Below are 13,193 nucleotides of genomic sequence, written 5' to 3' on the forward strand. Positions count from 1 at the left end.
GCGATGGCGGGCACTACCATCGCCGAGGTGTTCTATTCCGAGCGGTACAAGGAGCTAGTGGACTGAATGGACAGAGAAATGATAGGAACAAAGCTGAGGGTATGACGAGTGGGTTCAAATAAGCTAGTAACGGCGGTAGATGGCAGCACTAACGGTAATGATAATTAAGGGACTTAAAATCTAAATTGATGGTATTGAAGGGGAGCTCATAATTTTTAATGGCATACGAGATCGATTTAGGTTTTGATGATGGCAATGAGGGAATTTTCTCAAAAAGTATTGACATGTCACGCTGCAGCAGCCAGCAGATGGGCCCACTTTGGAGCCACGACGGACGGATGGCTGGCCAGATGGAAGTAGATTCTCGAAGAAGGAACTCGCACGACGCACGAGTACACGACCGCACGCACGCCAATTTGAAAGTTCAAAAAAATTCGAATCGCCTCTCACAACGGCCGCAGCGCCGTCGGGTGCAGCCACCCTAATATATAAATAAACAGCAACCCCCTCTCAATCCAAATCCACCAAGCCCACTCCTCTGCTGCCGCATTCCAAGTTTCCAACCCATTCCCATCCTCTTCAACGGTCAACCCAGCGCCACCAGCAGCGCCATCAGCAGGAGAGAGATCGCCGGAGCCATGACGAGGGGCGGCGGAGGCGACATGAAGTCCTTCTTCCGTCAGCAGAAGACGCACGCCGCCGCCGCCACTACCAAGCCCACTGGCGGCGTCTCCAAGAAGGCGGCGGCGCATCACCACAAGAAGGCCGCACTCGCCACCAACGTCCACCCGGCCCCATGTACCGATCCCGGTCCGAATCCCCCGATCGCTGTTCGCTTCCGCGGCAGTACCGGCGGATCGACCGATTGATTCGATTTTGATTCGTCTCTCGTCACCGCAGATCACGGCGCCGGCAGCCGCCAGCAGGAGGAGGCGGAGGCGGAGCAGCGGGAGAGGGCGGGCCGCGAGTTCGACATGGACACGCGCTACGGGCCATGCCTCGGCGTCACCCGCGCCCAGCGGTGGCGCCGCGCCGCCGCGCTCGGCCTCGCACCGCCGCCGGCGCTCCTCGCCCTCTGCGCCGACGAACAGCCCTGCCTCTGGGAGGGCCGCGTCTAGGCTACTGGCGGCGGCGGGGTGCACATTCCCCGCGTTTCGCCGACATGCTCCATCAGTGTTCAGTACTAGCTCTGTGTTGGAGATGCGGTGTCGCGTCCATCCGTTCTGCTCCCGTCTACCGCATCTCGTGGTAGCAGTGGCACCAGTAGTAGTACCATCTGTGCCTGTCACGTGTTGTGTTGCCTCTAGTATCCACATGATGATGAACCCTTCATGTCTGGTGTGTTGTTTGTGATCAGAGCAGAAATGGCATGTCTTCCAGCAACATGGCATTTCTTTCGTGTGTTCTTCTGTTGCAGTTTCATTGGATTGTTCTAGTACTGCTGAATACTGCCCAGCATAGTTTGTTCTACATTATACGACGAATTAAGTTTGTACTAAGTTTGACCAAATTTATACAGAACTGGATCAAACATCTAGTACATTAACTCGTTTGAGTCACATTTATTTGCTTTTGCGTATAAATATTTGTCTATAAACTTGATCAAAATTGGAGCAGTTTGACTTAGGGGAGGGCAAAATTAAAACAACTGCATACCTGACATTTCTTTCGTGTGTTCTGTTGCAGTTTCATTGGGTTGTTTCCTAAACGAGTCATGAAGGGGATGGACGAACATACCCTTCAACCAGAACAGGATCAGAGGGACTAAAAACCGCTAATTCGTATAAAGCCATCGAACCAGCCTAACCAGAAACTAGAGTTGTGTGCATTATATGCACCGAAAGCAATCGACCTAGATCATTCAATACAACAGTATGAACACGATACCAAGGCAAACCCATGGAAATACCTCTTTAGCAAAGAAAAATAGACATGATATCGCTTTATTTTATCGCATTGGAAAAGACTATATATATACATATTCTATATACCCAACCCTTCAAGGGGATTCTATGTCAAAAAGCGTGAATATTTATTTCATTCCATTAAAAATAACAAGTCAATTCTGTTTGTAAGAAGAAAGAGAAGGAGATCTATTCTATACTCGATAAGTGCCAATATGCAATTTATAGCCCCAACTCAGCTTTCTCGTGTTTTTTTTCTTTCTGCAGTACATTATCATCGCCGTTCTATAGCTGATATGACAGTACTTACATGGTCAGCATGATCAGGAAGAAACAACACAGATACACGCATATGTGACATGTCCTTGTGTCTAATAACGGGAACAATAAGCTCTATGCAGTAAAGTGCTGTCATAAACAGACTGAATTTCACAGCATCAGCATTAAGAGCTCTGTATCCATGTTTAGCAAACCGTGTTCTCAGTAAGGAACGATGATGGATTCGATGAGCTCCTGAAGTGGAGCCAGCTCCTTCTTGTCAATCAGGCCAAACTCCTACAGCCCAAACAACGAAGAATGTTAACTGCTGCCATCTTCTTTTTTCTGGACAAGAATGTAGATTTGTAATTGTGATGTATAAAAAGCAATTGCCATGAATCATGTGGGACCTACATTTGTAAACAGAATGAAGTGCTTAAAACAGGTATTGAGATGGGCCTCCTCTTTAAGGCTAACAATCTTCTGGAAATGGGAGTGGTAAGTATGGGCATAGACCCGAAACAAGCGCTTGAATATTGTCTTTACTACTTCCTTGAAGTTCGGTGGAAATGGCGTGCCTTGACAGAGGGGAAACGAAATCCAAATTAGATAACACGCTAGATGGCATTCGATGTCAGGTAGAGCTCTACAAATCCATAATAAAAAGCAACATACCAAGTTTTTGAGGAAATATGGATTCATCGTCAAGCTGGCCTTCAATCCAATCCATCAGATACTCCACATATTTTGGTGCTGATACCTCTATGGGTTTCTTTATCTGCACACCATCAGCCCATCTGTACTCGTACCTGCATAAACCTCATGTTTGTTCTGTCATGATGTGATCTAAATATAAACTGGATTCCCAAGAGTATGCATCACAGGATTATGGGCACCGATTTATAACAGCTGGAGTTATATGACAAAATACTAACTTGTTAAATGCTTGCCACCACAAAAGGCATGGCCACAAGTCCTTTTTGGAAATTTTCTTCTCTCAAAAAGAGGCATAGCGTTGACTATCCATTATCAAGATTCAAAATACAATAGAGCAGCATGTGAAAATGAGCATGGCCTTGTAAGAAAGTGCAAATGCAGTTAAAAAAACTCGACTTGCGAGGTGTAAGACAACCCTTGGCATTATATTAAAAAGACCTTCTCATGCAGGTCGAGAAAACCTCTGACCTCTGCCCCACCCATACACAGCGGTACTGTAGCCCATCTGACCAAATCAAGAAATGGTAACCATGAGGCATACATTTTTTAGGTATACACATATTCCTCTGCTTTGACATCCTCACAATTATAGGCATGCATAGCTTCTAGAGAAACAGATTAATTGTTTCTTGAAGATTGTTGATATCATGTCACTGTGAAGGCTGAAAAAAAATTCTCGAATACGCAGGAGGGTTGCGTATCATTAAATTAAAGTAGAGGGAAAAAGGCCCGAGGCCTGGGACAAACAGAACACACACAACACAAAACACAAAACACACACTCTCACCCACAAAACACACACAACACAGACACATACGACACACCATCACCCCAGTGAAGGCTGAAAATGAGTTGCTAGTTAGCAAGAAGACAAACTACAATGGCAAATAGCACTTAGCAAGGATACACACTTGTTCTGTTTGGTTCAGCTTACTGAACCAGATTCGCTGCCAAAAATCTGGAATCCCAACCAAACGGCTACAACAACCGAATAGATTCCTAAAAATCTATAGATTCCTCTAGTTCAATTCAGGGGGTGTTTGGTTACACCCCGCTAAAATTTAGCCCATGTCCCATCGAATGTTTAAACCTCCGTTCCGGGTATTAAATGTAGTCGGATTATAAAACTAATTTGTCAGCCGAAGATTAAAAGACGAGACGAATCTAGTCCAGTTGGTTGGGTCTATATTTCATACTCCTATTTAAAAGTCAAACGCTTGATGTGACCCGGGCTAAACTTTAGCAGGAGCAACCAAACACCCCCTCAGAATGACCTCCTACCCCAGAATTTTTCAGATTCCTGTCATCCATGTTATAAGTTGTCATGATCTTATTGAATCTATAATTGACGGTTGTTTCAACCAAACAAATTTTAGTTTTTCACAATTGTCAACTCACAACAACTTTCTCACAGCTCACAACTAGAATTAGATTTTCAAGAATCTACAGTTGATCCAAACTGACCATTAGGCTACCTCCATCAGTTTTCCTATTCTATTCCCTATCTCACCTCCTATTTCAAACTTCACTCTGTAAATAGTGTCATATACGGTGCAAAATAGTGTTTTGCACTACCATATGCACGCTCTGCTGACACAACCTTAGCCTCTAAGGGTCATCATTAAATAGCAGCCTTGGTGAAACAGTTCACCGTATGCAAAATTACAAATTGTGCAAATAAACTAGTCATCGATGAACTTTTTGGATAATTTTTCACCAATTTGTATTTTCACAATACAGAGGAATGGGATGTATGTAAACTTGTAAAGGCTTACTTTGGGCCAGCTGTCATTGTCGGACAGCTCTCAGGTGTGCAAAATTCTGTGAGTGTGCCATACAGCATATTAACTTGGTTAAAGAAATCCACAGCTGCAAAGCAAAACAGACATGTTAGCTTCAATGGAATAACCAAGTTATATGAAAACTGTAAACAGAAGGGAAGAACATTACTATTCACCGCAAGCCATTCATTGATATCCTCTCCAGGAGGCAACCTCACAGCTTCCCTAAGGTTTCCACTGCCGAGAGTGGCATCTATGTGCTTTCGGAGCTGTGCTCCCTGCAGACATAAGAAAAGGTAAAATTATGCATCACATTATTCACAATGTAATTATGACACAGTATTCGTGTTTATGCAAGTTGCAAATGAAACATGCAATATCTGAAGATTTGCTCATCACAGGTGATTTAAGAGCCATGACATGTATTGAAGATTGAATTTGATTGAAATAACTGCTACAAGTCTTTGATTAAAACCACTAAATGTTTATAAGCATCCTGCATAGTTTCACAAAAATGCTATATGAATACTACCGCCATAGATGTGGCACAACAACATTTATTAGACCTTTCACCGAAAGTGTTTATGCAATGGAATTACTTGGCACGTGATAACCAAAAAGGGAATCCCATTAGCAGTGATTCAAAATGTTTCGTACAGAGTGTCTTGGAATGGATGGAAGAATAAAGCAATACAACAGCACTGCTGTGCCACTTATGTAAACATATCCTCAGTGATAAACATAGCTCTTGGCGATAGCAAACAAAAATGTCAATCGAGCTAGATATCCTTTAGCTCTGGACATAGTCGGAACAGAAAGATTAAAGCCGAAACAGACAACGTAAAGTTTGCCTACTTCTGGAACATTCTGATAAAATCTCACCAATTCATACTCCTGAAGTTAACCCAAAGTTACTAAACAGACTCATTCGACTAGCTCTATGGCATACTTTTCAGTGAAAACGGATTAAAATCCTGATGTAGCATGGCCAAAGGAATCACTAGAGATTGCAACAAACGGACACCTGATACATTGCTCGCATATTCAGTAATGTTCCTACCGGTTGCAACAATACTGCTTAGCCAGGCTCTGACGCATGATCAACTTGACACATCAAATTTTGATTGATGGCCCAGAGCACCAAGGCAACGACCACCACACATGAAACTCACCTCGCATGCTGTGTGGCACCCCAAACAATGGCACAGGTAAAGGCAGCGCTGTTGCTGGTACCAAATAACTAGTAGTACTTATGAAGCGAACTGGGAAACCGAAATTGTTACCTTGCTACCTGATGGAGCGCTCTTCTTGGGGCGGAATGTCTTCTGGTTTCTGCCAGAAGAACAAAAAACACTGATCAGGATGATTGCTGCATCAGGAGCTGAAACCAGCCGAATTCCTCAGTAACGAGTAAGGGCTTGTTCGGTTAGCTCTCAATCCATGTGGATTGAGCGGGATTGGATGGGTTTGAATCCCAAACAGCTCAAACTTCTTCACAATTTTTTCCAATCCCATCCAATCCATGTGTATTGGGAATAACCGAACAAGCCCTAAAGAGAAGGCTCAGCCCGCCGAGCTCCCAGCATGATCTGGGGGCTTTTAACTATTTGTAATCCTTACAAAAAATCCTTTAATCGTGCCATTTTATTTACCACTCACATCAAAATAGTGGCAAATAGTTAAATTTTCCCATGATCTGGATTCTGGTGTTGTATAAAATACCCGTTTGAGAGAAACCCCAAATCAAGGTGGAGAAACAAGGGTTGAGCAGCGCGGGTAGGACTTGCCACAGTGGCACTAGCATGACGGAGCAACCGTGACTGCTGAACGCAGAATACTAATTAGGGCCGTCAGAAGAGACCCACACCGGCACACCCACCCAGCTAGAGCAGCGGATCAAACAGGGTAATTCCCCGATCCCCCCTCGCGCGAGATCTCAATTCCATCAGCAACGGGCCTGGATCCCGCGTCACAAAGCAACGGGCGCCAAGCCAGGGACGAGGGGGGTAAAAGGCAAAGGGAGTAGAGCGAAGAAGCATGTGTATGATCGAGATCGCGCGAGGGCGAGAGCTCACCGTCCAAGCCCGAAGAGACTCATCCCTCCTCCTCGTCCGCCTGCCCTCCCTCGATCCGGCGCGGGCGGAGCAGTGGTGGAGACTGGAGAGTGGAGACGGCGACGGCTGGAGCTGCTGCTGCTTTTGGCGCACGCAGTGAGCGACTGCGAGGAGCCGAGAGGACTAGAGGAGTAGAGGACGAAGGGACCGAATTTTTTTGTATTTTAGCCCTTAAACAGAAGTAAAATCACGTTTAGACCTAAACAAAATTTAAATGCAGTTTTGGACCCTTAGCCCGGCGCCATAGGTCGTGGCGCCGAGCTGTGCGCCACAGCCTATGGCGCCGAGCTGTGACGTGGCCGCAACGGCTAGTTGCGTCTAGGGCTTAGCTGGCTCTGACGTGGCGGCGGCACGGCCTCGTAGCTCGGCGCCACAGATCTTAGCGCCGAGCTACGAATTCCTATAAAAACGCCCGCGCGGCTGGCCGAGAGCAGCTCATTTCATCCCATTTCCAAACTTCGTGAAAATTTGCTAGATTGAAAGATTTGAGTTGGTTCACTTCGTAGGCCAAGGTATGATTTCCAACTGATTCGTTTTGTATATTGGGTTGTTAGTTTAATAATTTGTATACACCTATTATATTATCATTTCGATTATTAGTTTGTGTAAACTTATTATAAAGCATAATAAGTACAAGTGATAATTATAATCGTTTATTAGATGAAAGACATGTACCGAGAGGCGTTGTGGCAGAAGAGAGGTCGTCCTCGGGAGTTATATCCGGACGTATCTAGTAAGGATGCTCCTGTTCCTCCTGAACTCCCCGTGCCTAACTGTGACTGTGGCAGACTGGCTTGGGTACATCAATCACAACATCCAGACACGGCTGCTCGCTGCTACTACCTTTGTGGCACTTTGGACGTACGTAGCTTATGACTTGTCACTTAATTTTGTTCGCATTCATTATTTTGTAGATATGTAATAGTGCATCTTTCCATTATTTTAGGGACATGAGAAGTGTTTCTTTTTCCAGTGGATCGATGGTCCTGATAAATTTGACCCTCGATATCTTCTTTTCGTTAATTGGTTGAGTGGAAAGACCAGTCATGAGCGTTTTAAGCGTTGGGTACCTCCTCCCCCGAATCCTCCACCAATGACGGATGCGGAGAAGGAGGTAGCAACAGAAAGACGGATGGACTCACCGCCTCGATGCGATTGTGGAGACCGTGCTGTCATCGACGAAGACTATGACAAGCAGTTCTGTTGTCCGAACATTGATTATGTGAGCCCATTGATACGCTAAATGTATGAACTAGTTTTTATTTACAATAAATTACTAATTTTTTCTCTTGCAGCCATACGGGTGGCGTAAGTGTCGTTTCAGAGAGTGGTTGTATGGTCCTTTGTCCCATTGGCCAGAGCCAGAGGTAAAGGAAAAGATATACATGGGGTGGGCGGCAGAAGAGGTCAAATTTGATCCAGTACTCTGCAAATGTGGTATTGAAGCTAAGTATGGATTAGTTCCTTCGGAGCTTGGTGTTGGATATTTTTGTGGACATATGGTCGATTACGATGAGGTTGGTATTTTTTTTGCACCAGATGTAATGTTATAGCGGTACTTACTATTTTTTTGTAGGAGACGAGGAAATGCAGTTGGGAGAGTTACGACGACAAAGGAGAGGTGATGCGCACAATAGAGTCCAAGAGAATAATGGGACAGAAGATGCGTTGTGGATCTCGGCTCGTTGATTCGTACATTAACGATCGCATACGCGACATGCGTAGGGAAGCAAAATCTGCCTTTTATGATAGTCCGAAGCGTGCAGAGTATAGGAGGTTGAAGGCGGCAGATGAGAAGAGAGCACAGGATGCAAGGGAATGGGAGGCGGCTCAAGCCGAGAAACAGATGTTGGATAATCTTGCTGATCGCCTCAAGGGAGGTAAGTGAGATAAATGATATTATAATTATGTTAGTACAATTTATTTATCCTGACTTTGCTAACTTAATTTTCTCATTATATTTGCAGAGATTGGAAGCGGCGTAAACTATTTGGCCGATGAGGCGCATGCGAGATATGTTCAGGATAAAATGGCAACGGTTGAGCTGATGGAGGAGGAGGACGACGACACATCTAGATTGAGTGAGCTTATCGCCCTCGCAGAGGCAGGATTACATGAAGAAGAGGAGGACGACATGTCAAGGTTGAGTGAGCTCATTGAAAGGGAAATGTGCCCTTGGGCCATTTCTAAGTATTTTGGTGATTGAGTGTCAACACAAGTGCTTCAATGTGAATCAATGCCCATGGAAGAACAAAGTGCAAATCTTCAACAAAGGTATGTTTCTAAGTCTTAGTACATTGGTTTTGTGTACTAATATATTTGTCTAAGTGTTAGAAACAGATAGAAGAAGAGAAGAGAAGACTTGGCTGTGTACAGCCAAGGGGCTGTTTCGGTCTGGGGCACCGGACTGTCCGGTGGTGCACCGGACAGTGTCCGGTGCACTAGGCTGCCTCGGCCGAAGAGGCCGCTCTCGGGTTTTTCTCCGGCGACTTCGGCTAAAATTCATCGGACTGTCCGGTGTGCACCGGACTGTCCGGTGAGCCAACGGTCGGCCGGGCCAACGGTCGGCCGCGCGATCGGCGCGCGACACGTGGCCGAGCCAACGGTCGGAAGGAAGCACCGGACTGTCCGGTGTGCACCGGACTGTCCGGTGCGCCAGATCTGCAACGGTCGGCAACGGTCGGCTTCGCCATTTAAGGAAACAAATCGGGCACCGGACAGTGTCCGGTGTGCACCGGACTGTCCGGTGCGCCCGACGCCAGAAGGCAAGGATAGCCTTCCAGATGTGTTCTCAACGGCTCCTAGCTGCCTTGGGGCTATAAAAGGGACCCCTAGGCGCATGGAGGAGTACACCAAGTATTCCTACAACTCTTCTAAGCACCAAGACATCAATCTCACGCATTCGTTTCATTGTGATAGCATATAGAGCTCTTGTGGAGTTGTGAACTCTTTGTGTTGCGTTGCGAGCTCTTGTTGCGACTTGTGTGCGTGTTGTTGCTCTGATTTTCGAGTCTTGTGTGCGTTGCTCATTCCCACCTTACTCCGTATTTCTTTGTGAACTCAATTGTAAGGGCGAGAGACTCCAAGTTGTGGAGATTCCTCGCAAACGGGAAAAGATCAAAGGAAAGAAAAACACCGTGGTATTCAAGTTAATCATTGGATCACTTGAGAGGAGTTGAGTGCAACTCTCGTCCGTTGGGACGCCACAACGTGGAGTAGGCAAGTTTTGTACTTGGCCGAACCACGGGATAACCACCGTGTCAACTCTGTGATTGCTTTCTTGTGGTTATCGTGTTTTGAGTTCTCTCTAGCCACTTGGCCATACTTGTGCTAACCCTTAACAAGTTTTTGTGGCTTAAGTTTTGAACTTTTACAGGATCACCTATTCACCCCCCCCCTCTAGGTGCTCTCAATTGGTATCAGAGTCGTTCTCTTCAAGAAAGGGACTAACCGCCCGAAGAGATGGATCCTAAGGGGAAGGGAATTGTGATCAACGACAAGGAGAAGGAGTCCTTCGTCAACGAGCCAAGGGATGACAAGTCCAATGACTCGGGCTCGGGCCACAAGCGAAGAGATGGGAAGAAGAAGAAGACAAGACGCATCAAGGAGATCGTCTACTACGACGACAGTGATGAGTCTACATCTTCCCAAAAGGACAACGACCACAACGACTACGAGCAAAGGAAACCGGTTAATTCTAACTTTTCTTTTGACTACTCTCGTATTCCGCAAAGTTCAAATTCACATTTGCTTTCCATTCCACTCGGCAAGCCCCCACACTTTGATGGGGAGGACTACAGATTTTGGAGCCACAAAATGTGTAGTCACCTATTCTCTCTCCATCCTAGCATATGGGAGATTGTAGATAGTGGAATGCACTTTAATAGTTCGGATAGTCCTATATTCATTAATGAGCAAATCCATAAGAATGCACAAGCTACTACTGTTCTTCTAGCCTCATTGTGCAGGGATGAATACAATAAAGTGAGTGGCTTGGATAACGCCAAGCAAATCTGGGATACCCTCAAGATCTCTCATGAGGGAAATGACGCTACCTTGCTCACCAAAATGGAGTTGGTGGAGGGCGAGCTTGGACGGTTCGCGATGATAAGGGGCGAGGAGCCAACTCAAACATACAACCGGCTCAAGACCCTTGTCAACAAAATAAGGAGCTACGGAAGCACGCGATGGACGGACCACGACGTCGTCCGACTAATGCTAAGGTCCTTTACCGTTCTTGATCCTCATTTGGTGAATAATATTCGTGAGAATCCCAGGTACACCAAAATGTCGCCCGAAGAAGTCTTAGGAAAATTCGTCAGCGGGTGAATGATGATCAAGGAAGCAAGGTACGTGGACGACGCCTTGAATGGACCGATCAACGAACCACAACCTTTTGCTCTCAAAGCTACAAGAAGCAAGGAGGTGCTACCTAGCAAGGTGGCACAAATTGAGGCGGTCGGACTTAATGATGAAGAGATGGCTCTCATCATCAAACGCTTCAAGACGGTGCTAAAGGGTCACAAGGGGCAGCCAAGCAAGACCAAGACGAAGGGGAAGCGCTCATGCTTCAAGTGCGGTAAGATTGGTCATTTTATCGCTAACTGCCCCGATAATGATAGTGACCAGGAAAAGGGAAACAAGAGGGAAAAGAAGAAGCATTACAAGAAGGCAAAGGGCGAGGCACATCTAGGCAAGGAGTGGGACTCGGATTGCTCCTCTTCCGACTCCGACAATGAAGGACTCGCCGCCACCGCCTTCAACAAATCAACCCTCTTCCCCAACGAGCGTCACACATGCCTTATGGCAAAGGAGAAGAAGGTATGTACTCGCAATTCTACCTATGCCTCTTCAAGTGAGGACGAATCTAGTGATGAGGATGAAGTAGATTATTCATGTTTGTTCAAGGGCTTAGATAGATCTAAGATAGACAAAATTAATGAATTAATTGATGCCTTGAATGAAAAGAATATACTTTTAGAAAAGCAAGAGGATTTGTTGTATGAAGAACATGATAAGTTTGTAGAGGCTCAAAAATCTCTTGCATTAGAAATTAAGAGGAATGAAATGCTTGCTTGTGAAGTGTCAACATGCCATGATTCTATTTCTAACTTAAAGAGCATAAACGATGATCTAAATGCTAAACTAGTAGAAGCAAATAAATCCAACTCTTGTGTTGAACATGTTGAAATTTGCACTAGGTGTAAGGATGTTGATATTAATGCCTGTAGTGAACACTTAGTTTCCATTTCAAAATTGAGTGATGAAGTGGCTAGTCTTAATGCTCAACTTAAGACTAGCAAAAGTGATTTTGAAAAACTAAAATTTGCTAGGGATGCCTACACGGTTGGCAGACACCCCTCAATTAAGGATGGACTTGGCTTCAAGAGGGAAGCCAAGAACTTAACAAGCCATAAGGCTCCCATTCCCGCCAAGGAGAAAGGGAAGGCCCCTATGGCTACTAGTGCTAAAAGGAACCATGCCTTTTTGTATCATGATAAAAGACAAACTAGAAATAGAAGTTATGATGCTTTTGATTCATATGTTTATGATTTTCATGCCATGTTTGCTCCTAGTTCTTCTTATGTGTATGATAGAAATGTTACTAGGAGAAATGTTGTTCCTAAAAGAAATGTTGCAAATGTTCATAGAAAAGTAGTGAATGAACCCTCTACAATCTATTGTGCTTTGAATGCTTCATTTGCAATTTGTAGAAAGGATAGAAAAGTAATTGCTAGGAAGTTAGGGGCAAAATGCAAAGGTGATAAAACTTGCATTTGGGTCCCTAAGGAAATTGTGACTAACCTTGTAGGACCCAACAAGAGTTGGGTACCTAAGTCCCAAGCCTAAATTTGCCTTGCAGGTTTATGCATCCGGGGGCTCAAGCTGGATTATTGATAGCGGATGCACAAACCATATGACGGGGGAGAAGAAGATGTTCACCTCCTACGTCAAGAATAAGGATTCCCAAGATTCAATTATATTCGGTGATGGGAATCAAGGCAAGGTAAAAGGGTTAGGTAAAATTGCGATTTCTAATGAGCATTCTATCTCTAATGTATTTTTAGTAGAGAGTCTTGGATATAATCTGCTATCTGTGAGTCAATTATGCAATATGGGATATAACTGTCTATTTACAAATATAGATGTGTCTGTCTTTAGAAGAAGTGATGGTTCACTAGCTTTTAAGGGTGTATTAGACGGCAAACTTTATTTAGTAGATTTTGCAAAAGAAGAGGCCGGTCTAGATGCATGCTTAATGGCTAAGACTTGCATGGGCTGGCTGTGGCATCGCCGCTTAGCACATGTGGGGATGAAGAACCTCCACAAGCTTCTAAAGGGAGAACATGTGATAGGTCTAACCAATGTTCATTTCGAAAAAGATAGACCTTGTGCAGCTTGTCAAGCAGGGAAACAGG

At 45.0% G+C, this 13,193-nt stretch overlaps 2 protein-coding genes across 3 annotated transcripts; one reads left to right on the forward strand and one right to left on the reverse strand.

Annotated features, from left to right (window-relative positions):
* Positions 1–467: 467 nt before the first annotated feature.
* Positions 468–1,546, forward strand: LOC100280534 (delta DNA polymerase). Of its 2 annotated transcripts, none has more exons than XM_008663639.4 (2): positions 468–798; positions 901–1,546. In XM_008663639.4, exons 1-2 carry the CDS (start codon positions 639–641, stop codon positions 1,116–1,118), a joined length of 378 nt encoding a protein of 125 aa, XP_008661861.1. In that variant the 5' UTR covers positions 468–638; the 3' UTR covers positions 1,119–1,546. The 2 variants fall into 2 exon arrangements, with proteins under 2 accessions (XP_008661861.1, NP_001146925.1); NM_001153453.1 differs by having other exon boundaries at positions 518–810; positions 901–1,383.
* Positions 1,547–2,015: 469 nt separating this feature from the next.
* LOC100216706 (MOB kinase activator-like 1B) lies at positions 2,016–6,933 on the reverse strand. Its single transcript, NM_001359481.1, has 7 exons — positions 6,736–6,933; positions 5,944–5,992; positions 4,830–4,938; positions 4,655–4,748; positions 2,838–2,971; positions 2,577–2,740; positions 2,016–2,459 (listed from the first exon to the last, which is right to left on the reverse strand). The coding sequence occupies exons 1-7, from the start codon at positions 6,756–6,758 to the stop codon at positions 2,385–2,387; spliced, it is 648 nt and encodes a 215-aa protein (NP_001346410.1). The 5' UTR covers positions 6,759–6,933; the 3' UTR covers positions 2,016–2,384.
* Between the last annotated feature and the right edge of the window lie 6,260 nt (positions 6,934–13,193).

This window comes from Zea mays, chromosome 10 (genome assembly GCF_902167145.1).
Source record: "Zea mays cultivar B73 chromosome 10, Zm-B73-REFERENCE-NAM-5.0, whole genome shotgun sequence".
NCBI classification, from domain to species: Eukaryota; Viridiplantae; Streptophyta; class Magnoliopsida; order Poales; family Poaceae; genus Zea; species Zea mays.